Here is a 26,845-nt window from a genome sequence, read left to right on the forward strand (position 1 = left end):
TCATATGGACAGGAAGTCAAGGCAATATAAAGAAATACAAGATTGGTTTAAACTCAGAAAAAGGGGTAAATATTAAGGTAACCACAAAGGAAACCAAGAAGCACCTGGTGGATTCAAACTGCTGACTTTACTGAGTACCTATTATGTGCCCAGGAGTCCCTTGGTGGTGCAAACAGTTAAGCACTCAACTACCAACCAAAAGGTCAGAGGTTCAAACCCACCCAGAGACACCTTGGAAGACAGGCCTGTGATCAGCCTCCGAAAACTATATGGAGCACAGTTCTACTCTGCCATACATGGGGTTGCCACGAGCCAGAACTGACTTGGCAGCAATGAGTTTATTGTGTGCCCAGCTTTTCAAAGACTAAATAAGAAATTACTCCCGTTTTCCAAATGAGAAGGCTAAAATTTAGAGATTTTAAGTGAGTTCATCAAAGTTACTCAACAAACAAAGCCATTTAGTTAATTTCCAGGTCTGCATGACTTAGGGTCTCGGTTTGTTAGGACTCAGGAGCTTCTCAGGATACAGGACTTGCAGTCCTAAAATCAGGAAAGTCCCAGGTAACCTGGTGGAGCTGGTCATCCCACTATATCCAAAATTTGTGCTCTTTGCAAATCACCACATAGTTTAATTTTTAAAGTACATTTTAAAGCTATTATTTTGGCAGCTTATGATATGTAATGAATTTTGAAATGTCACCTACTAAAGTGAAAATCACAAACCTCCCTCGTCTACTCGTCTCACAGTACTAAGAAAGGCTGGCTTTTCTTTTTTCCGTGAAAAGAGTAAACCTAAAACAATCACTGCTCCTAAGCTACGTACCAGTATGAACATTTTTCAACTTAGGAATTTCTGCAAGCTTCCAATTCAAAATAGCAACTCAGTCCACAAAGGACACCAGTACTCCCCTGGGGCCTCAGCAGACAGACACTCTGGTGGTTCAAAGGGCTAGAGGAATGGCTGGGTGAGCTCCTCATGGAACTGCCCACCAAGCAGGGAACTCTGGCAGGACAGGTACACAGGTACATAATATTCTCCTCTTCTACAGAATCCCAGCGTCAGCTGTAACCAACAGGAACTGCAAGATGGCAGTGCTCCTGTGGTTATCATGCCTGCCAGGTCAGGAAGGCCATCTACCAGCAAGGGCAGAATCACCCAAAGAGCTCTAGCCCTTTCTCTTTCCAAAAGATCTGTGCAACACCCACTAGGATGGCTATGATCAAAATGATGGATAATAACAAGTTTAGTGAGGAGATGGAGAAACTGGAACCCTCATGCATTGCTAATGGGACTGTCACATCTTACATGTGTTGTGGACAGCAGTTTGGCAGTTCCTCAAAAAGTGAAATAGAGTCCACCACATGAGCCAGGATTCCACTCCTAGGTATCCAAGAGAAACGAAAACGTAAGTCCACACAAATACCGTACACAAATGTCCATAGCAGCATTATTTATAATAGCTGAAAAGTGGGAACAACACAAATGCCCATAAACTGGTAACTGGATAAACAAATTGTGATATACTCATACAGGGGAATGCTAATAGGCCATAAAAAGAAATGGAGATGGATATTAAGATTTGCCTGTAAGACTGTCATCAGTGATATCTGTAACGGCGGAAAAGCTGGGGGGAGAAACTTTAAATATCCATCTAGAAGTAACCACCTAAATAAATTATGGTATAGCCATATAATTAAATATTATGCCACTACTAAAATTAAGTTATTGGGCATTTTTCCCAAAGAAATAAAAACTTATGTTCACATAAAAACATGTACACGAATGTTCACAGCAGCTTTATTAATAACAGCCAAAAACTGGCAACAACCACGATATCCTTCAACTGGTGAATGGTTCAACAAAATACGGAACATAACGCAACATGCAATACTACTCAGTAATAAAAAGGAACAAACTATTGATGCATACAACAACTTGGATTAATCTCCAGAGATGTATGCTGAGTAAAAATAAGCCAATCCATTTACGTAACTTTTTTGAAATGACAAAATTACAGAGATAGAGAAAAGATTATTAGTTGCCAGGGGTTAGAGGTGGGAAGGAGGGGAGTGGGTGTGGATATAAAAGGAGAGCACAAGGTATCCTTGTGCTGATGGAAATGTTCCGCAGCCTGACCGTGCCAGTGCCAATATCCTGGTTGTAACATCGTACTACACTTCTGTAAGATATTACCATTGGGGGAAACTGGGTAAAGAGTTCTTCGGAGCTATTATTCCCCTCAATGGCATGTGAGTCTGTAATTATCGCAAAATAAAAAGTTTGATTTTTAAAAAAGATTCACATAAGTGAAGGAAACAAACCAACCAATGAGACTAAGCTTTTGATTTTTAAAAAATTTCAACCAACACCTCCCAACCCAATCACACATGGTTGCAACTTTTTGGCGTTCTGTAACCGTTCTATATAGAAAGGTTTCTGGTGAACAGAAAGAAAAAGTTTGAGCTACGATTTCATTCTTAAAAAGCTTAACCCTTTACCTAAAATGCCGGTGTTTCAACTGCTTTTAATTTTCACAGCAGTCTAACTTAGCTTCCCATTAAACTTTTATTTGTTGTGACTACTCAGACAATAAGGACACTGTTTTGATCAGTCTAATGTTCTGATTTACTTCAAGGGAGCATACATCTCAGAGAGACCAGTTTTCAAAGAGTAAGGACAGTCATGAAACATATCAAACAAAACCTTCCTGGATAAAACTTTACCTTTAATGATTCAGATGCATTCTGTGATCTTGAAGTGTTTCAGAGACAGAATTATAAATGCCAAATCTCATTTTACAGTTCTGTATAAGAGAAGGCACAGATAATTGGGAACAATCTCTAAATCTACCCTGACTTTATGGTTTTATATAATAAGTTCCTACCATCAGTTAAGTTTCCTTGCCACACTCTGTTCTCATAAATGGAACATAGAAAACTTTTTAGATATCAATAGTTTGGGGCTGTCAGATTCTAGATTTTCTTGATAACAAAAACTATTAGTAAAAGCTTACTGCATTATAAGGACTAGAAGCCAGGAAGGGACAGGAAAGCTGGTAATAGAGAACCCAAGGTGGAGAAGGGAGAGTGTTGACATGTCCTGGGGTTGGTAACCAAGGGCACATTCAGGAAATGTGCTACTGTCTGTAAAACCCCCTTGATAACCATTAAAGGTGAAGTACCGTGAATTAGGTCCTAAGTGATTATATTTTAATGGCACTGCGATTATTTCAGCAAGTCATATAAATGTAACTGAATATTCTGACTGGCTAATAACCAGATTTTTCCCTTCATTTCAATTCTCCCCAAGTACCAATATTCAACTCCAGAGTGTCATAAAAGCCATTTTGCTGTAACAAAATGAAGAAAGGGAAGCCAGTAATCTACTAACATGAAGTCAATTAGGTGGCCAACTACAGATAGCCATAACACCAAAAAAGGGACACTAACAGGCCCAAAACTGAGAGTTAAGGAAAAAAGAGAATAAATACCTGTGTAGAATTAAAAAAAAAAAAAAAAACTTTCCTGGAGAATTCAATCAGGTAAAAATTCTAGAAAAGAAAAATTTAGATTGTAAGGTACATGTTATCATCGTTTAACAACAGGACTTTATTGAGCACCAAACGTGTTTAAGGTACTGAGGTAGGTGGTAGGGAGAGAAAACGTGGTTCTTTCCCTTAAGCTCAGAAATCTGTCATCCAGTTGGGACCCACATTTTCAGCTCGTATCAAAACACAGAAATTCAGCACAAATGAAACAATAACTCAAACACACATGTATTCTTGAAAGACAACTTAAATGATGGGGGGCATGCTACATAATACCCTACTTTGATTCAGAAAAGCTATTACCTTCCCACGCAGAATGAAATGAAAACAATGTACTAAAAAAAGCAATGGGACTACAGAACACTGACATGTTTAAAATGTATTACTGTTTTTTTCCAATGATATTTTTCATATACATGGACAATACATGCCACCAGGCTGGAGAAGGGAGAGGTAGTTTTCTATTTAAGACGAGAAGGAAATAACTGTATACAGAATTGAAAGAAAATGGTTACTTTTTAAAAACTTCATCTCTAAGGTGAATCACTTTCTTTCAAGTTATCAAAGCATGTATCTCCACTTTATGAAAGCGTTGTGTTTCAGATGTTATTTGTATATTAGTCAGTCATCTGACCTTTGGAAAACTATTTTACACAGAAACAATGTTATACTGTTGTTGTTAGGTGCCAGCTGAGTCCTTTTCAACTCCCTTAAACCCCTTGCAGTCCACTCAATTCCCACTCACAGTGACCCCATAGAACAGAGCAGAACTGCCCCCATACAGTTTCCAAAGAACACCGGGTAGATTCGAACTGCCAACTTTTTGGTTAACCACTACGCCACCAAGGTTTCTGTTTTCAACTCATAGTGACCCTATAGGACAGAGCAGAACTGCCCCATAGGGTTTCCTAAGTTGTAAGCTTTACAGAAGTAGATGTCAGGTTTTTTCTTCTGCACAGCAGCTAAGGGGTTCCAACCACCGATCTTCTGGTAAGCAGCAAGCATTTAACCACTCCACCACCAGGGAGGTACTATTAATACCTGCCTTTCATCGATGAGTATACTGAGGCAAGGAGAACAATTAAGCCATTCATCCAAGGTCACACAGCTAGCAGTGGCAGAGCCAGGATTCAAACCCAGGCCAACTGACTTCAGAGTCTGAGCCCTGGTGGCACAGTGGTTAAGAGCTATAGCTGGTAACCAAAAGGTTGGCGGTTTGAATCCACCAGCTGCTCCTTGGAAACCCTATGGGGTAGTTCTACTCTGTCCTATAGGGTCACTATGAATCAGAATCGACTCAATGGCAATTGGTTTGGTTTTTTATGCACTACTGAAAGAGCCCTAGTGGCACGATGGTTAAGCGCTCAGCTGCGAACCAAAAGGTCAGTGGTTTGAACCCATCAGCTGCTCTGCAGAAAAAAGATGTGGCAGTCCCCTTCCGTCAAGATTACAGCCTTGGAAACCCTGTGGGGCAATTCTATTCTTCCCTATAGGGTCGCTATGAGTCAAAATCAACTCAACCACAAGGGGTTTGGTTTTGGCATGCTCTACTGACACCTTAAGTTACCGTAAATGTAAAAAAGGATATGCTTATTGTACAACATTTGGAAATTAGAGCAGAGTATTTGTTGTTTTGTCTTAAAGTAGAAAGCAAAGAGCAATCAAGAGCATGGAAGAATCCGTTTTCCCTCTCTACCACTTACAAGTGGAGTGATCTTGAGCAAATTAATTTCAGAAAGCTTCAGTCCTCCTGCCTCCAAATGGGGATAACAATAACGCTTATCTAATCAGCTAAGATGGTTCACATAGCGTGCTTAGCATGGAGATCTGCGCAAAGTGCTGCATAAATGTTGGCTACAATTACACATATTCTACTTTTTTTCCCTATGCCTTAAAAAAGCATATACTTGGAATCTTGCATTTTGACATTCTAGCAATTATTTTCTTCACGAACCAATTTTAGTTTGGGAGTAATATTTATATAAATGTGCTTTATTTCTGTATTAGTTGTTTAGTCTGTTTTCACTATCCAGATATTGCAATGAACATCTTCACACATAAAGCATTTTTTTCCTGTAAGATTCAGTTATTTACTTGGGTGAGATTCTCAGAAATTAGCCCATTAGGTCAAAGGTTCTTAATATATACTGCAAAATTTCTTTCCAAAACATTTTTACCAATTAATGTCCCACTCACTAGATAATTCAGCAGTTTTTAACTAAATCAGTCTTATATAAAACACTCTTTGGGTATCTTAAAAACATACAGAAATCTCAATGGCTAGAAAAAATGAGCATTGAATATATACATTAAAACTTTATGTAAATAAGTCATTTCTCAGTAAGTCCTGTAACAGAAAAATTAACAATAAATTCTGTGTCCTGTTTTCTAAAGGAGTAATTTGTGAATATAAGCTCGCATTTGTTAATTGGTCATTTATGTTAAGAGTCAGTCTTCCTCTCAAGTTATTAGGAAATGGGATTGTCAGCATTCCACAAAAATTCTTCCTCAAAACAAGGAGCTAAATCTACTTCCCATTTATTCAAACCTCTTAGAAGCATTAGGTCTTACATAAACAATAGCGATCCTTAAGAACAAAAAAGAGATTTTAAAAAGCACAGTTCAAGCATTCTATCTTGTCTAGGGACATGGGCTGTTTTTATAAAAACTGAATCTACAAGTCCAATTGCAAAGGAGCCCCGTAAAACAACAGTAAATTCAGCTGTAGTGAGAGCAGCTCATAAAACTATCTTTTTAAAAAAATCCAAATGTTTTATGTATTTAAGAACTTTAAGAAGATGCTTCCAGTTGGCCTTTTAATTGTGTACACAACATTTTACAGATGATAGGCCATTTTTGCTCATTAGTAGCCGAGTCAGCCAATTTTACTTTATGTCATTAGTATTATTGTCAATAAAGCAGCATAAAACAGCTTGATTTTTCCAATCCCATGTGGAGACACTGAGTGAGTGGTTAGAAAAACATTTTGACTAGCTCAAGAGAAATTTCATATGGATTTCACAGGACACAAATGAGAAACCCCAAAGAGTCCTCTTGCCTAAATGTTTTGGCTCAGTCACCACAATCAGGAATAAATAAATGGCATACAACCCAGCAGCTTTCATTTAGAGTCAATCAACTCTTATCTAGGTCATAAAACTCCTCATGATGACAAGTGACCAATTATCTAAGAATTAAGTCACACTGAAAGGAAAACTAGATTAGCAAAATGCCCAGTAAGTAATCAGGTAAGCTAGCCAAGGTTTAATAGAATAAAATGGCCTTAACCCTGGCCTAATTTGTCCCAGCATCAAACCAATCTTGCAACATTATGCACTGTAAACAACTCACTAATGACTTAAGAGGATTTCACCATGAAACTATAATATTCTTCCTTTAGAGAATCCCTGGCTTCAGGGTGTTAACATCATTAAAAATAAAAAACACCAACAACAATAATCATAACGGCAGCTAACACTGAACACTGTGCTAACATCATACCATGTACTTCACAGGTATTAACCACTCAATAACCTTGTAACCTTGTAAGGGGTTATTATTCCCATTTTACAGAGGAGGAAATGGAGGTTCGCACATTGGAAGTTACTGTACTCCATCAGAAAGCCTGCAATTGATGAAAATGAGATTCAAGTCCTGGCTGACTGGTTCCACAACCTGAGCTCTTCTCATCACTTCTCATGATTTGAAACTAGACTAAGTTTAACTTCATCTATTAGGAAAACACAAAAGTGCATCAAAAAACCAGCAGCTTACAAATACTTGTAACACACTACTGGATCTTAAGTAGTACTAGTCTAAGGTTCTGGGAAAAACAATTTATGCCCAAGACAACCTAACACCCAAGACAATAATATACAAATTAGAAAGTCAGTGAGTTAATTGGTTACAATGCTTATGTGATACACACTTGAATTTTCTTCCCCATTCACATGAATCATCAGACAGATTTTGTGTTCCTGTAGACAGCCTAAGATCATTTTAATTCTCAGGTAGCAAGTCTGTTTAGAAATGACATCAAAGCAAATACAGTTATATCACGAATTCAGTGAGGCTATGACTGAAATAATGTCAAATGGAAAATTCTGGTTTGAGCTGTATTTCTGGAGGTATAACATGGCATGGAATGAGAAATGTGTCCACCATGTTCAACACTGGTCGGTTTTTAGAGCCATGATGAGTAATGAGCTTCTTTATAATCCTTTGAAATATGGATATGAAGTGCATAATAGAATCAGTTATATAACTATAGAGAGGAGAGGAAGAAACACAATTATTAAGTGGTGAAAAAAAGCGGGTAGTAATTCTGGGATGAAATTCTATTACATTTTAATGTTCATTATTTTATGTATGATTCCAAAGCAAGATTTCTAGTGGTTATCTCTGGCTGGGATTGAGGAGAAAGTTGGTTTTTCTTTCCCTCTAATTTTAAATTTTTTTCTAAAACATATTGATGTTATTTACGGATACAGAGAACTAAAAGAATTGCTTAAAAGGAAAAAAATAAGGATTACTGGCTCATTAGGCCATGATAATGAGGTTGGGATAACTACACATAGTCTTAGACAGAAAGCTGAGGAATGAGCTAGCATTACAAAATCAAATTTTTCACATCCAAAGAAGATTAAAAAGAAGGGTTAGCTTGAGGCTTCACAGAAGGAAGAACTTTCAGAAAGATAAGCAAACACCAGAAAAGACCTGTGGGGACACTGCAAAAACGAGCCACTCATCTCCAATTGCTGGAAGCATACATTTACCTGATGCCAAGAACTTTTTTTGGACACTGATAGCCCTATTTTACATAGGCTGAAAAAAGACAGAAAAGCACTGTGTCAAAGGTCACCTAGTCTCCATGACTATGCCCAGCACTCCAGGTTTACTCTCCAATGTGAATACTCTATTGCTAAGTTCTTCCCCAGGAAGTTCGGTTCACAACTTTCCCCTAAATAATGCCATTTGTGTTTGCACCATCATCTCAGACCATCTTCTTTCACATGGCTCTCAGCTGGCTTTCAGGTGTCTGACTATCTTCTCATGTGTTTAGAAAAGTCCAATATACCCAAAGACAGAACAACTTACGGGAAAACCACAGCAGAGTAGAATCATTTGGGCATTATTCTTCAATCTAAAACACAACTTCTAGGCTAAGATACCTACTGCTGTATCATAAGTCACAATACTTAAATCCAAATAGTATTTTTTAAAAAGTATCCATATCTTACTCATCTCTCTTGAGAAATTGAGCATTATGAGCCATCTGCAGATGTTTACGCATTCCTACTAGGTACAAGGAGCCCTGATGACAAAATTGCTAAACATTCGGCTGCCAACTAAAAGGTCAGCAGTCCGAATCCACCAGCCGCGCTTTGGAAACCCTATGGGGCAGTTCTACTCTGTCCTAAATGGTCACTATGAGTCTGAATCGACCTGACAGCAATGGGTTTTTTGACTAGGTACAAATATTATTCTGGATGGACTTGGCTTCAAAGTGTTCACAAACATCTAATACAGCTAGAATCACACATACAAGGAAAGTTAATATTACAATACATACCCAATAAAAGACAGGAAGAGCCAAAGGGGTGAGGGCTGTCATAAGGAAGGAGAGATTGAGGGGGCTGGGATATCAGGGGAGGCTTCACAAAAGGAATGGGACTTAAATTAGATACTTAAAAGATAGGTAGATTACAGGTAGGCCAAGGAATGGGTGAAGAGTATTCCAGGACTGCTGGACAACGTGGCACCATAGACAGAAGCCCCATGTCGTCCCTCCAAAACAAAGACCCAAAAAACTAAGCAAAACAGAGACAAACGTCAGTCCTAGAACTCAAAGTGTCAAATGAAGAGATAAAGAACTCAGCCAAGCACCAAATGGAATAAGAAACTGATAGAGAAGCGAGAGCGAGGAGAGTTACATGCCGAGGTCCCCTATCAACTAATGCAGCAGGGATTCACCACCTTGGACTCCTGTCGGAGATTGCAGACAGGAAGCACAGAAAGCAGCTTCATGGAGCTCCCAGCAGGAGACAGAGCACCCGGTAACCAGTGATACATGCTTTCCCATCCCCAATCCACTCCCTGCTGCTCTACCATCACGCTTCCTGGCTGGCAGCGGTAGCTCAGACAGCTGGGAAGTAAAGCATCTGTGCCACTTGAATTCGCCCCACCCACATCAGAGATCAGTGGACAGGGATCACCGGAAAGCAGCTACACGAAGTTCCCAGCAGGAGGCAGAGCACCCGGTAACCAGCAATATACGCTTTCCTAACCTCCATCCTTCTTCCCAACCCCCCACCCCGACCTCCTCTGCTTCCCACCAGCTGCAGTCTCTTGGCCCAGAGGCAACTTCTTCAGCCCTGGGCCGCTTGGATTCACCCCACCCACACTGAGTGCCACTCGTCTGTTGCTGGTGTTGGTTTTTTCCATTTCTTTTGGTTTCTTCCATGCCTCCCACCACCTCCGCCTCCTTTCTCTTGAACACCTGGCTCCATGTGCCATCTTTGCTTTCTCTTGAAAGACTGTGAGGCAATGCTCGACTGGGGAACCACTCCCCCAGCCCACGACACCATGCTGGTGGGATCCCCCAGGCCTTTTTTTTTTTTTTTTGCTTTGTTTTGTCTTGTTTTACTTTGTTCTATTTCATTTTATTTTATTTTTTCTTGTCGTGGCTTGGGAGCCCCTTCTAGCCAGGCTATACTGCACGGCTTAGGAACCGCTCCCTCAAACTGTAAAGCCATGTAGGTGGGATCTCTGGGGGCATTTCTTTTTTCTTTTTCTCCTTTTTCCTTTCTGTCTTTCTTCATTCCTTGGTTCTTGTCTCTCTACACTTACCTTCTTTTCTTGTCTCCTGAATACCCGGAGCTCTGTAACATCTACACCGCCTCTAGCCAGGCTACATTGCACAGCCTGGGAGCCACCTCTGTGGTTTTTGCAGCTGCACCAGTGGGACCCCTGAGGGCTTTTCTTTTTCTTTTTTCCTTTTTTGTTTTACTCCATTTCTTGGGTTCTCATCTCTCCACTCTAACAGCAAGCTCCCTTAGCACTCTTTTGTGTGTGTATGTGTTTGTTTTTGGCTCCTGTTTCTCTCTCCTCTCTCTCCTCTTCCCCTTACCCATATGAGCTCCACACATCACAATGTCCCCTCTCCTTCCTGCCTACCTGCACCATGCCCTTAACATCACAGCCCTGAGCAGCACAGGTACAGCCTACCAGTAGGAACCTGCCCAGCACTGATTCCTGGCCCACCCTCTTGGCCCTAGTATGTGCCACAATCCATCTCAGCCCCTCCCCTTCAGCAGGACCTGCCCTACTGCACCATAGCTGAGTGACTGGCCCTGCCCATTAGACAAGGAGGAGAAAAGTTATCATGACCACAGACAAGTAAACAACAATGAACACACAGCCATCCTGCTCAGACATAACCAAATAAAACAAAAAAGCAGGACAAAACAAACAGATCTACAATCAATACAGAAAGAAAACAACTACTGGATGTCCCAAAGACAGCAGACAATATCAAAACATTAAAAAAAAAAAAAACAGGACAGGATGGTTCCAGTAGGTGTTCAAAATAAAACACCAGATGACTTTCCAGAAGAAGAAAAGGCACTAGAACTACCTGATAAAGGGAACTCAAATCTCTAATATTCAGAGCTATCCAAGGGTTGAAGCAAAAAGCAGACAAAAATGAGGAAAAATTATGTAGGATACAAACAAAAGCAAAACTTTGTGAGTGATCAGAGTTCCAGAACAGGGGGAGAAAACAGAACACACAGAGCGAACCAGTGAAGAACTGCTGACAGAAAACTTCCCTAATTTCATGTAAGATGAAAAGCTGACCATCCAAGAAGCTCAACAAACCCCATACAGGATAGACCCCAAAAGAAAATCACCAAGGCATATCATAACCACACTCGCTAAATACAAAGTCCTGAGAACAGCTCAAAAAAAAAAAAGTCATATACAGCGGAGAAACAATAAGACTAAGTTCTGATTATTTGGCAGAAACCATGCAGCCAAGAAAGCAATGGGATGACATATAGAAAACCTTGAAAGAAAAAAATTGCCAACCCAGAATAACATATCCTGCAAAACCATCGTTCAAACACGATGGTGAAATTAGGGCATTTCCAGATAAACAAAAATTAAGGGAATATGTAAAAACCAAACTTGCAAAAATTATTAAAGGGAGTCCTTCAGTCTGAGAACAAACAACTTCAGATCACAGCCTGAATCCAGGACACAAGACTGTAACAGCCAGATACCAATCTAGGAGATTAACTCTCAAGGACTATTTAAAACCAAAAGAACTGCAACAGGGAATCAGAGGGTTAATCTGCAAATAACAACAACATCAGAACAGTAAAAGAGGAAATAAACGGTGTAGGTATAGAACTTTCTAATGCAGAGGAGGGAAAGGCATTATCAAGTAATAATAGACTGGTTCAAACCTAGGAAGGTAAGGGTAAATTTCAAGGTAACCACAAAGAAAGACAACAAACCTACTCATCAAAATAAAGAAAAACATAAAGTCTCAATAAAAGCAAAATCTACAAAAACAAAAAAAATGAAGAAAAAATCTACAAACAAAAGGAATTCAGCACAAGAGAGTAAGAGGAGCAAAGGAAACGTCAACACCACAAAAAAAGTACTACAAAATGACGCAATAAACTCACACCTATCAATAATTACACCGAATGTAAATGGACTAAATGCACCCATAAAGAGACAGAGAGTGACAGAATGGATTAAAAAAACAGGATCCATCAATATGCTGTCTGTAAGAGACACACCTTAAAAACAAAGACCTAAACTTATTAAAAATCAAAGGATGGAAAAAATGTACCAAGCAAATAACTACCAAAAAAGAGCAGGAGTGGCAATACTAATCTCAGATAAAACAGACTTTAAAACAAAAAGACAAAGAAGGGCACTATATAATGATTAAAGGGAAGATCCATCATGAAGACTCAACCATAACAAACATCTACACACCCAATGACAGGGCTCCAAAACACACAAAATAAACTTTAACAACACTGAAAAGGGAAATTGACAGTTCCACAGTTAATAGGAGCCTTCAACACACCACTCTTGGTAAAGGACTGAACATCTAGAAAGAAACTCAACAAAGATACAAAAGGGCTAAAGGGCACAACTGGCCAACTTGATCTCATAGACATATATAGAACACTCCACCAACAGCTGCAAAGTACACATGCTTTTCCAAGACACATGGAATGTTCTCCAGAACAGACCACATACTAGGCCACGGAGCAACCCTCAACAAAATCCAAAATACTGAGATAATACAAAGTATCTTCTCTGACCACAATGCCATCAAAGTGGAAATTAACAACAGGAAGAGCAAGGAAAAAAAATCAATTACATGAAAACTGAATAACACCCTGCTGAAAAACCACTGGGTAACAGAAGAAATCAAAGACAGAATCAAAAAATTTCTAGAATGAAAACACATCATACCAAAACCTTTGGGACACAGCAAAGGCAGTCCTCAGAGGTCAATTTAAACAGTTAGATGCACACATCAAAAAAGGAACAAAATCAAAACATTAGCTACACAACTTGAACAAATAGAAGGAGAACTGCAAAAGAAGCCCACAGCCACCAGAAGAAAGGAAGTAAGATCAGAGCAAAAAGAAATGAAATAAAGAATAGAAAAACAACAGAATTAACAAAACCAAAAGGTGGTTCTTTGAAAGGATCAATAAAATCAACAAAACCACTGGCCAAACTGACAAAAGAAAAACAGGTGAGGATGCAAATAACCCAAATAAGAAATGAAATGGGGACATTACAACAGACCCAACTGAAATAAAAAGGATCATAACGGAGCATTATGAAAAGCTATACTCCAACAAATTTGAAAACCTGGAGGAAATGGACAAATCTCTAGAAACACACTACCTACCCAAACTAACACAAAATGATGTTAAAAATCTGGACAGACCCATAATAAGAGATTGTAAAAGTAATAAAGCTCCCAACAAAAAAAACCCTGGCCCAGATGGCTTCACCAGAGGATTTCGTCAAACATTCAGAGAAGAGCTTACACCAGTACTATTTAAACTATTTCAGAACATAGAAAAGGAAGCAATACTGCTGAATTCATTCTATGAAGCCAGCATAACCCTGATACCAAAACCAGGCAAAGACACCATACAAAAATAAAATTACATACCAATATCTCTCATGCATATAAAACCCATATAGATGTAAAAACTCTAGCCAATAGAATTCATTACCATATAAAAAAAATTATACACCACGACCAAGTAGGATTCATACCAGGTATCCAAGGATGGTTCAACATTAGAAAAACCAATCAACATAATCCACCACATAAATAAAAGAATCACATGATCATCTCAAGCGACACAGAAAAGGCATTCAACAAAGTCCAACACCCATTCCTGATAAAAACTCTCAATAAAATAGGTACAGAAGAGAAATTTCTCAACATAATAAACGGCATCTATGTAAAACCAATGGCCAACACCATTCTTAATGGAGAGAGGCTGAAAGCATTCCCGTGAGAACAGGAATAAGACAAGGATGCCCTTATCACCACTCCTATTCAACATTATGCTGCAAGTTCTACCTAGAGCAATAAGGCAAGAAACAGAAATAAAGGGCATCCAAGTTGGTAAGTTAAGCTGTCCCTACTTGGGGATGATATGAAACTATACACAGAAAACCCAAAATACTCCATGAGGAAACTACTGGAACTAATAGAAAGATTCAACAGAGTAGCAGGATACAAGATAAATGGACAAAAATCAGTTGGATTCCTATACACCAACGAACAAAACAATGAAAAGGCAATCACAAAAACAATACCATTTATAATAGCCTCTTAAAAAAAAAAAAAAAAAAACTTTAGAAATAAATCTAACCAGGGATGTAAAGGACCTATTCAAAGAAAATTATAAAACACTACTGCAAGAAACCAAAAGAGATCTACATAAATGGAAAAACATACCATGCTTATAGACAGATAGAATCAACATTGTGAAAATGACAATTCTACCCAAAGCGATTTACAAATACAATGCAATCTCGATCCAAACCCCAACAACATTCATTAAAGAGATGGAAAAAATTATCATTAACTTTATATGAAAATGGAAGACGCCCCAGGTAAGCAAAGCACTACTGAAGAAAAATAAAGTAGGAGGACTCACACCACCTGACCTCAGAATCTACCATACAGCTACAGGTGGTCAGAACAGCCTGATACTGGTACAACAACAGAAACACAGACCAAGAGAACAGAATTGAGAACCCAGATATAAATCCATCCACCTACAGTCACCTGATCTTCAACAAGGGCCCAAAGTCCATCAAATGAGGAAAAGACAAGTCTTTTTAACAAATGGTGCTAGCAAAACTGGATATCCATCTGCAAAAAAAGAAACAGGACCTCACACCACATACAAAAACTAACTCGAAATGGATCAAAAACCGAAATACAAAGCCAAAAGCTATGAAGTTCATAGAAGAAAAAATAGGGTCAACGCTAGAGGCCCTAATACACAACATTAACAAGATACAAACCACAACCAACAACACACAAACTGCACAAGATAAGCTAGATAACTGGGATCTTCTAAAAGTTAAACTCTTATGTTCATCAAAAGACTTCACCAAAGGAGTAAAAACAGAACTTACAGACTGGGAAAAAAATTTTGGCTATTACAAATCAAACAACGGTCTAATTTCTAAAATCTACAAGAAAATCCAACACCTCTACAACAAAACGAAAAAAAATCCAATTAAAAAATGGGCAAAGGAAATGAACAGACACTTCACCAAAGAAGATATTCAACTGCCCAACAGACACAGGAGGAAATGCTCGCTATCACTAGCCATTAGAGAAATCAAGTCAAAACCACAATGAGATACCATTTCACCCCTGGTATTACTGTCATAAACCAAAAAAAAAAAAAGGAAATAACAAATGCTGGGGAGGTTATGGGGACATCGGAACGCTTATGTACTGCTGGTGGGAATGCAAAATGATCAACCATTTTGGAAAACAATATGGCACTTCCTTAGAAAGCTAGAAATAGAAATACCACATGTCCAGCAATCCCACTCCCAGGAATGTATCCTAGAGAAATAATAGTTGTCACACAAATAGACATATGCACACCCATGTTCACTGCAGCATTGTTCACAACAGCAAAAAGATGGAAACAACCTAGAGGCCCATCAACAGAGGAATGGATAATCAAACTGTGGTACATACACACAATGGAGTATTACACAATGATAAAGAACAACAATGAATCTGAAGCATCTCATAACATGGATGAATCTGGAGGACATTATGCTAGTGAAATAAGTCAATCACAAAAGGACAAATATTGTATGAGACCACTACTGTAAAAACTGATGAAAAGGTTTACACACAAAAAGAAACAATCTTTGATGGTTACAAGGGAGGGGAGGAGTGGGGATAGAAAAAACGCTAAATAGACAATAGATAAGTGGTCGCTTTGGTGAAGGGTAAGACAGGCACAATACTGGGGAAGCCAGGACAATTTGTATAAGGCAACATCATGGAAGCTTCACAGGCACATCCAAACTCCCTGAGGGACCAAATTGTTGGGCTGAGGGCTGTGGGGACCGTGGTCTCGGGGAACATCTAGCTCAACTGGCATAACATAGTTTATAAAGAAAATGTTCTACATTCTACTTTGGCGAGTAGTGTCTGGGGTCTTAAAAGCCTGTGAGTGGCCATCAAGGATACTTCTTCACTGGTCTCACTCCTTTTTGGAAGCAAGGAAGAATGTGGAAAATAAAAGATAAAAGGGAAAGATTAGTCCAAAGGACTGACAGACCACATCTATCACAGCCTCTACCAGGATGAGTCCAGTACAACTAGATGGTGCCCGGCTACCACCGTGGACTACTCTGATAGGGATCACAATAGAGGGTTCTGGACAGAGCTGGAGAAAAATGTAGAACAAAATTCTAATTCAAAAAGAAAGACCAGACTTGCTGGCCTGACGGAGACTGAAGAAACCCTGAGAGTATGGTTCCTGGACACCCTTTCAGCTTAGTAATGAAGTCACTCATGAGGTTCACCCTTCAGCCAAAGATTGGACAGGCCCATAAAACAAAATGAGACTAAAGCGGCACACCAGCCCAGGGGCAGGGACTAGGAGGCAGGAGGGAACAGGAAAGCTGGTAACAGGGAACCCAAGGTTGAAAAGGTACAGTGTTGACATGTCGTGGGAGTTGTTAACCAACGTCACTGAACATTGTGTGTACTGACTATTTAATGAGAAACTAGTTTGTTCTGTAAACCTTCATCTAAAGTACAACAAAAATTTTTTTAAAGAAAGAGTATTCCAAAAGAAGGAAACTGTTACCCAAGGAGTAGGAGCAGAAATGCAAGCAGCATCTGGGCCTGAGTTGGCTGCCATACTCTAGGAAGACCTTTGACACTGGGTGCGCCTGTTTAAAATTTGACCTCAACTTTACTAAGCAGCTATGCTAGTTTCTAAAGAGCTCAATCATTCTTTTATGTCTCTAAAACCTCTGTGGTAGCCTGAACTGGCCTAGTGGCCAAGCTTGGTTTCAAGAAGTTCTGAAGAAGTATAAACCTCGACACTTAACCTTCACATAAGAAAGGTCTGCAGTCCGTGGAGTTTTTCAGTCGGTCAGCATGTGTTAAGACAGTCTCATTAGAAAAACCAAGCCAGCAATGATTTAAGGCACATTAAAATGTGTGGATGCTTCATAAATATTTGTCAAATGAATTAATTCTGAACAGGGGATCAGAGAAGACTTCACACAGTGGCACTTGGCCAGATTATTAAGGAATTTACGAGGCAGAAGGCCTAGGAGGCATAGTTGATGAGTATTTCAAGCTGAAAGCACAGCATGAAGAGAGATATGGAGGCATGAGGGATACCTACATTAAGTGGAACAGGCAGGGCACCAGAGTAATTCAGTTATCTTTTAGCCTGTTGATGCTATCTCCCAAGTACCTTTCAAATATCCACCTGTTTCCACCTGCACCATTCTCTCAGACCATCTTCTTTCACATGACTCCCAGCTGGCTTTCAGGTGTCTGTTTTCTTGTTCCCTCCTGGCTATCTCTACACTGCACCAGTGTTCTTTTTAAAACACCAAATCGGATAGTGTCACTACTCCTGCCTGAAGCCTTTGAGTCCCTTGCTTTTGGGATATTCTTCTTCATTTGGCTTAGGGTGGCCCTCATATGCTGCCCACACCTGCCTCCTTAGCCGCCCCCTCCCTGATTCACCGCACACCAACCACACCTGACCTCCTCAGGTGTGCCCTTTACTCAGACGGTTCCCCTTACTTTTGCCCCTCCTTTCCACTTACCACCTATTTATGCTGTCAGCCTCAGCTGAAAGGTCACTTGCTCCAGAGAATTCTTTCCTGACTCCCTTAAAATCCCAAACTGAGTTAGGTCCCTCTGTTTAAATCATGGAAACCCTGGTGGTGTAGTGGTTAAGCACTACAGCTACTAACCAAAAGGTCTGCAGTTCGAACCCACCAGGCACTCCTTGGAAACTCTATGGGACAATTCTACTCTGTCCTATAGCATTGCTATGAGTCGGAATCGACTCAACAGAAATGGTTTTTTTGTTTTTTTGGTTTAAATCACACTCCACAAGTTGGAACTTTCATCCCAAAGTAAATATAATTTAGCACCTGGTTAAGATCTAATTTTTTGAGGGCAGGGACTATGCCTGTCTGGTTCACCTTGTACCATTTAGCTCAGTGCCTGGCCCCAGGGGATGCCCATTACATACTGTGGAATGAATGGTGTGCTGGGCTTCACAGCTGGCAAGCACGTTGGGGACAAGATGGAAGCCAGTGAGTCCTCCAACCTTCATTCTGTAGGCAGTCATGAGGGAACACAGAAGACAGCCGGCCCTGTGACCCTGCTCCAGGCACTACCAACATCACTGCTCCAGGCACCATCAAGAATGGCCAATCAACTTTCTGGCAAACTCAAAGTCTACTTTCCACCACCCTGCTTCCAACTGATGAGAAGCCCTTGGGGCGGGAGCACAGCAACATTACCCAGTAGGGCAAAATTATAGTGCTTTCCACCTCACTGCCTCAGAAACTTGTTCTGTCTGCCCATTCACTGCAGCGGGCAATTATGAGTGATGCTGATCTATGAACAGAAGAATTCACACCGCTCTAGATGAGCTCATGTTTCCACATGTATTCTCAGAGTTTGAACTCCAAATGTACCCAATTTTGAAACAGGACATTCTCCTCTCTTGATATCAAATTCCTATCCACCCATTCCTTCCACCCCATGCTCTCACTGGCATCAATGTGCTCCCGGAGATTCCATGACCAAGTCCAGACCTCTGATCCTCCTCTGTCCCAGCTCTGGCTCCTCCAGGTGTGTTTCCCTGCTCAGGCTGGACTTCACAGTCAGCCATTCCACCAATAGTCTTGATACCAGCGGAGCTTTAATCCCAGATAAATTCAACTGGCTGAACATATACAGTGTTGGGGAGATTTGGGCTGTCAACGTGAATTTAAAAATTTCCTTTTCTAGAAACATGACTTTTTACATGCTATAATGTGGATGAACCTTGAAAACATTATGCTAAGTGAAAGGGACCAGATATAAAAGGTCACATATCGTATGATTCTATTCAGATTAAATATCCAGAATAGGTAAATATACAGAGACAGAAAGCAGATGGTTGCCAGGGGTGGCTACGGGAGGGAGAGAAGGGGTAGTGACACACTTTGGGGGTGATAAAAATGTTTTGGGACTAGAAAGACTAGAAAAGAGGTAATGGTTGCACAACACTGTGAATGTACTAAGTGCCAATGAATGCAGACTTCAAAATGGTGAATTTTATTACTTAAATTTCATCACGATTAAAAAAAGATAATTCAAATACAAAAAAAAAAAACACTCTTACTCCTTTCAATTCGTAAAGCATGTCTCTCTACCCCTCTGCTTGCACTCTGGATCCTTTCTCATCTCTTTCAAGAATTACTCCTTTCCAATCTCGCCTTTTACTTTCAATTTCCTCTCTCCCTGGAATTCTGTTCTCCTTCCAAACCTCTCCAGTCTCCCCAGCCTAAAAATCCTTCCCTTAACCCTATTCTCCCCTCAAATCTCATCTAGAACCATCTCGAGATCTCATTAAAAAAAAAAAAAAACAGCCAATATCAATAGTCTCCATCATCCCTCTAATTCAATTTTCAGCAATAAAGTGGGCTACAGATACAGATTTCATTTTACTTAGGTCCAGAATCAACACCCATGAAAGCAGCAGTCAAGAAATCAAAGGACGTACTGCACTGGGCAAATCTGCTGCAAAAGACGTCTTTAAAGTGTTAAAAAGCAAACAAGTCACTTTGGACGAGGGTGTCCCTGATCCAAGCCATGGTATTTTCAGTCACCACATATGCATGCAAAAGCTGGATGACGAATAAGTAAGGCCAAACAGGAACTGATGCATTTGAACTAGGACTGCGAGAAGAACAAACAAGTCTGTCTTGAAAGAAGTACAGCCACAGTGATCCTTAGTATCAAGGATGGCAAGACTTCGTCTCACGTACTTTGGATACGTTATCAGGAGGGACCAGTCTTTGGAGGAGGACACTTGGTAAGTTAGAGGGCCAGTGAAAAAGAGGAAAACCCTTGACAAGACGGATTGACATACTGGCTGCAACAATGGGCAGTGTTTTGTTTTGTTGTACACAGGGTTGCTATGAGTCAGGACTGACTTGATGGCACCTAACAACAACATAGACACAGAAATTTACCTGCTAGGACACACTAAAATTGATACATAAGATACAAAAAAAAACGCTTTTATAAAAATGATGGATGTGCCAGGAAGAAAACGAAGTTAGAAATGGCATAGGAATGAGCTGTAAAACAAAAAGCTGCCAGATGCTCTTGGAATTACACTGTCCAATCAGACAGACAGAGTCACATATGGCTATTTAAATTTAACTAAAAGTAAAATAAAACTAAAAATTCAATTCTCAGTCACACTAGTCACATTTCAAATGCTCAAAAACCACATGTGGCTAGTAACTCCTATACTGGTAAAATCTCACTATCTGGAAAGAGAGTAGTAGCTCAATATATCCTGCTACCTGATTCAGGATTATAACTTCATAGCCTGAAGTTACAAATACCTTGGCAGAACTCTCCAGAGTAAAATAAAGAAGGGGTTAATACTGTATCTTCTAGTCCCCAAAGTAGACCTCCACATGATCAGATATTAAAAAGGCCAGAAGACCCTTTTTGGAACACATGGAATGAAAGGTCAAATGGATAAATTCAATCCACGTGGAGATGCAAGACACAGATGAAGCCAGTTTTTATTTAAAACAAAAGCACTGTCCAAAATCAACCGTGAAAAACGTCAAGTGGTACCTATGAAACAAGCATGAATAAAATATAAATTTGTTCTCTTTAAAACTATTTCAAAAGTCAGTCAAGCTAAAAATACAAAAAAACACTATAATGTATAGATAGCAAAGAGAGAAAAGGATGAATGAAAAAATAAAATGAACATCTAAAAAGCTATTTACACCACCCTGAGACCTAATCTCTTTATTTACTCCTCTCGGCTTTGATTTTCATTCTAAAAATCGACTACTACAGTCCTCCAACAAAGCACCTACCCAAGCAACCAGTGATGAAATTTTTTATATATTGTTCTACTTAAGTAGGGTATGCTACAGATATATTAGAGTTTGATAAAATGACCAAAATCAGTCCAATGGACAATCAAAGGTGTAGCTGACATACAGCTATCTTGTGGAATAAATCAGGTAGAAGGAAATAGGTAATAGCTGCTGAAACTTAAAAAGACAGTGTTTTAGAAACTAAGTAAAAAAAAAAAAAAAAGTAAAAGGGTGGTCTTTATTTAAAGCACAATAAATAAGACACATCAGAACTGTGGTTCTCAAAGTGTAGTCCAGAGATCCCTGGGGGTTCCCTGGGATCCTTTCAGGGTTCTGCAAGTCAAAATTATTCTCATAATACTACTAAGAGATTGACTGACTTTTTCATTCTTACCACTATACAAGGAAGTTTTCCATAGGCTACATGATGTACGTGTATCTCAACAGACTGAATGCAGAAGCAGATAGGAGGACCCAGCTATCTTCTGTTAAGCCCAACATTTAAGAAATTGGCAAAAAATGTAAAAAATAAAGCCTATCTTCACTAAATTTTTTTTCATGAAAAATTTATATTATCATGTATTGGGTTAATTGTTATTTCAAAACGTATTAAAATTGTTATGTAAAATAATTTAAAATTAATTTCTATTAGGACAATCACCAATAGATATAACCAACATAAACAAAAGCTCTTTGCCGTTCTCAATAATTTTTAAGAGTGAAGATCCTGAGACCAAAAGGTTTGAGAGCTGCTGTATTAAAAAATGTGTATAGAATTTTTTTTTTCTTTCAGGTTTTATTTCTAAAGACATTATAAATTTAGCTTTCTATCTCAAAGGCAAATTCTCCAAATAATACCTCAAAAAAAAAAAAATGTGTCTAGATACTTGGCTTTAAGAGTTAAATTTAATTTTGAGTGCAAAGAGTTTAAAAAACCAATTATTCAAATACTTAGTTTGTTAAAATATAGCCATTTTGAAAATCAGTTAACAATAATGAATAACATAAATAATAAACAGGAGTACTCTGTGAAATAAGTTCTTACCGGTTATCTTGGTTATCTAGGACTGCTGTTAACAGAAATACCACAAGTGGATAGCTTTAACGAACAGAAACTCGTTAAAGTAGTCCTAATCTGGGGCACTGGCTCTAGGGGAAGGTTCTCTCTGTCCTCTAACTCTTTCAGCTTCTCTTCCTGGATTCCTTGGTGATCTCCACAGGCATCAATCTCTCCCCCTGTGTGCCTTCCTTGCTTCTGTGCCTCATCTGCTCTTTTTCTATCTCAGAAGTGACTGCCTTAAGACACACCCTACACTGATATGGCTCATTAACAAATAAAGCCCTATTCCCAAATGGAATCTACAGGTATAGAGATTAGGATATGCAACACATATGGGTGGGGGGCAATTCAATCCCTAACACTGGTTCCCCACTAACTCATCAAATTATATGTAGTATAGTAATGAGAAACTCAACACAACCAAGTAGGAATGAGCTGACTGTCACATTACTAACGTGGGCTTCACAAAACTCTGAAAGTTTCTTTGGCCAAAGCATGACACTAATGAGGAGGACATTCCTTGTGGAAACTCTTACTCACCAAAAACGAAAATTTCAAATCATAAAAAATGAGAGAATCAAGTTGCCTGTGGCTAAATCTAGGTAGTAGTACAAAAAGAGTATCTTCAATTATCAACCACTGCACAAATGCTGAATTGTATATATATGTAAAGAGAGAGCATGGGAGTTATAAAAATTCATTTTCCTGACTTCGACTTGCCACAACAAACATCTTTTAAAAACTACACTTACCATTTGCTGGCCAATCGCCCTCATTGTTCAGTTTTCACTAGGTACTAGTTTCTTTAACTCATCTTGCTGATCGAAGTCAGTTCAAGTCAGCACTGTAGAGTTTCCCAAAACTTAAAAATGCAGTCCCTTCAGACTGTAAGCCTTCCTGCCCTGAGTCTGAGGCATCATCCCTTGCAGGCTGTAGCCAAGGGCCTCTGGTATCTACACCCAGCATCAGTGCTGGCCCCAGGGCTTGCCTCTGTGCCTCTAAACACTGCCTGAGTCACAGGTATGGCCTTAACACTGTGCAGGAACAAAATTACTAGCAGGAAAGCGGAGTTTCAGCTGCAGAAAGAAAAATAGGTCAGCAGAGAGAGAAAAAGGGTGTGAGAAAGAGAACATGAATATGAAAAAATAAGGGAGAAAATTACATGACATTTCCCTTTCCCCCAAAACAAGAATTTGAGAGTGACATTTCACCACTCCAAGCAAGCATTTCACCACTTGCAAGAGAATTCATTTAAAAGGCAGCAGTGTCTGAGAGAAACATTCTGCTCAAAGCTTAACATTTACTTGTTGTAAAGGTACACTGGAAACGCTGGTGACGTAGTGGTTAAGTGCTACGGCTATTAACCTTTTAAAAGGTCAGCAGTTCAAGTCCACCAGGCACTCCTTGGAAACTCTGTGGGCCAGTTCTACTCTGTCCTATAGGGTCACTGTGAGTCGGAATCGACTCGATGGCAGTGGGTTTGGTTTTGGTTGGTTAAAGGTACACATTACATATTCCCATCTGTTATGAAGAAACTCCGAGCTCAGAGCAATCACCATTAGGTCACCATCACAGAGCAGATATTTGCAGGTCTCTTCCTACAAAATGTTCTATTTACTTTCTTAGTTTGGAAAACATTACAGAGAAATGCCCTGTAAGCCAATGAGACCGTCTCATCAGGGAAACAACTTGATTTCAAGGAAGAAAAAGAATTATTATGTCTACAGCGGACAACACAGTTGAAATATTTGTTAACCACAGGCACTGAAGAACAGGACTAACATTTTTCCCTCCCTTCCTGTATTATGATCTAATCGTGTTGCACTAGGTTTATGCTTTCAGATGTTTGGGGGGCTTTGTTTTATAGGAATAGTAATTAATGTAAATGACTATCCATGATTTAGCATACATAAATCTTATTTCAATCAAAAGGGTAAAAAAAGTGTCTCAGTTATCTAGTGCTGCTACAACAGAAATACCACAAATGGGTGGCCTTCTCACAGCTTAGGAAGCTAGAAGTCCAAATTCAGGGCGCTAGCTCTAGGAGAAGGCTCTCTCTGTTAGCTGGGGGTAAGGGCCTTGTCTCCTTGGTGACCTTTATGTGGCATGGCATCTATCTTCCCCCATCTCTGCTCGCCTAATCTACTTCTTTTACATCTCAAAAGAAATGGACTCAATACACACCCTACACCTACACTGCCTCATTAAGATAACAAAGACAACCCATTCCCAAATGGGATTATAACCACAGGTATTTAAAAAAAAAAAAAAACACCAAACCGGTTGCTGATTTGACTCCTAGTGACCCTATAGGACAGAGTAGAACTGCCCCACAGTTTCCAAGGAGCGCCTGGTGGATTTGAACTGCCAACCTTTTTGTTAGCAGCCATAGCACTTAACCTCTAAGCCACCAGGGTTTCCAACCACGGGTATAGGGGTTAGGATTTATAACACATATGGGGGTGGGGAGGGGGGACGATTCAATCTGCAATAGAAGGGGAACGGAAAGTTTAGTTCACCAACTTAGAATGAATAGGATCACTTGTTTCAATCTCATTTTCTTCTCTGGAGGATGAACTGTTAAGTAGTTGTAACTGAAGTGGTTTTCATATGGGCCTTATGGAAATCATTCCTTTATTAATCATACTTCATATCTTTATAGGATTTAAACACTTTAAATTATGCTCAGTACAATCTTTACTGAGAAATTTTTCTTTTTACTTGTAAGCACAAATTACTGTACGTGTTGCAAATACCATCAGGTGGAGGGAGAGTAATCAAGTAAGACATAAGAGATCATCAGTAGACAGGGAGGCAATGTGGTACTAGAGGAAAAAAGGTCTAACACCAGTACATTCTATGCAGTTGCTCAGAAACGGTCTCTCCTACTTCCCAGGAAACAGCCTGTAATCACTGGAACCAGGTTCATTATAAAGAACAAAGGAATTCTGAAATCATAAACTTTTAGGATATAAACAGGCCCTAAACAATGGCAAATTGATATTTTCAAAAACAAAATGTTACAAGTAGCATCCTTTTCCCTTTTTCTAGCACAAGCCATCCAGTTCTGTTTGAGGTTTCACCCACCCCAACTCAGTCGATGAGATGTGGTGAAGAACCAGGTCCACAGGTTGGTAGGAGTGTGTGATGCAGGGTGACCGCTGGGTGAGGAGGAGACCAACCAGGGCCACAGAGGCTTCTGGGAAGAAGCCTTGAAGCACAGGGTAAAATATACAAAGGCTGGCCCATAAAATGCTATTTCTACTTAGTTTATTTTAACTTAGTCATTATTTATTTAAGGAGCTCTGGTAACCCAGTGGTTAAGTGTTCAGTTGCTAACCACAAAGTCAGGGGTTCAAACCCACCACCTGCTCCATGGAAGAAAAGACCTGGCAATCTGCTCCTGTAAAGATTCAAACCAAAACCCACTGCCTTTGAGTCAATTCTGACTCATAGCGACCCTATACTCCCTGGGAAACCCTATGGGGCAGTTCTACTCTGTCCTACAGGGTTGCTATGAGTAGGAATCGACTTGACAGCGCACAATAATTATTCAGTATTAGCTCACTTTTATTTTTAAAAATGTTAGGGTACACAAAATGCAAATTAGAGCAAAAATAATTTAAACATTAGGAGCAATTTCCTAGTTTTAAGAAACGTGTTATTGGATTTTTTTTTTTTAAAGTGTTGCTGAGTCTCTTCACTGGGGAAATTTAAAGAAAGTGTACAGATAAGTCATGACCAATAATACCCAATCCTGAATCACCCAATCTCAACTCCAAGGCCCAGTTTCCATTTGATCACTCTCCACCTACATATGGTACTCCTGAACCTCAAACTCAACAAGCCAAAAACCAAATCCATCACCCTTCCCTTGCAATCTTCTCTTCCTTCTGATTCCCTTATTTCTGTTACTAGCCCCATATGCCTCCCTTCCCAGGAATCCAGCTTTGAAAGCACACTTGACCGCTCACCCTACACTGGACACCAGGCTACCCAGGCTTTGGGTCTCATTGATGGCTCTGCAATTCTGGCCACCCACTACCCCTCCCTAGTCTCACTGCCACCACACAGGTTCAGATCCTCATCACCTCTTTCCAGAACTGTCTTCTGTGGAACACAGAACTTCCTCCTATGCAATTCATCTAATATATAAATCTGTCAGATTAATTTCTTTAAGCACAGCTCTCATCCACTCTGCAAACAAACACTGACCACTGTATTAGTTTTCAATGGCTGCTGTAACAAATTACCACAAACGTAGCGGCTTAAAATACAAATTTATTATCTTATAGTTCTGGAGGTGAGAAATCCAAAATAGGTCTCACTGGGTTAAAATCAAGGTGTCGGAAGGTTGAATTCCTTTATGGAGGCTCTAGGGGAAATCCGTTTCCTTGCCTTTTCCAGCTTCCAGAAGTTGTCACTGTTTCTTGACTCATGGTCCCTTCCTCCATCTTCAAAGCTAGCAATATTGGGTCATGTCCCTCTCATGCTGCCATCTTTCTGGTTCTCTTCTGCCTCCCTATTCCAC

The 26,845-nt window shown here is 39.7% G+C and overlaps 1 protein-coding gene across 3 annotated transcripts in view; it reads right to left on the reverse strand.

Annotated features, from left to right (window-relative positions):
• ELOVL5 (ELOVL fatty acid elongase 5) overlaps positions 1-26,845 on the reverse strand; it is a 103,010-nt gene that overhangs the window by 44,348 nt on the left and 31,817 nt on the right. The window contains exon 2 of one of the 3 annotated variants that reach the window (XM_049894420.1): positions 1,307-1,381. The exons of the other annotated variants lie outside the window; for them this stretch is intronic. Coding sequence (XP_049750377.1) covers positions 1,307-1,364 — 58 coding nt within the window. The 5' untranslated portion in view covers positions 1,365-1,381. The remainder of the gene's footprint in view (positions 1-1,306; positions 1,382-26,845) is intronic. 3 annotated transcript variants of the gene reach the window in all.

The sequence above is a fragment of the Elephas maximus genome, chromosome 1 (assembly GCF_024166365.1).
Source record: "Elephas maximus indicus isolate mEleMax1 chromosome 1, mEleMax1 primary haplotype, whole genome shotgun sequence".
Lineage (NCBI taxonomy): Eukaryota > Metazoa > Chordata > Mammalia > Proboscidea > Elephantidae > Elephas > Elephas maximus.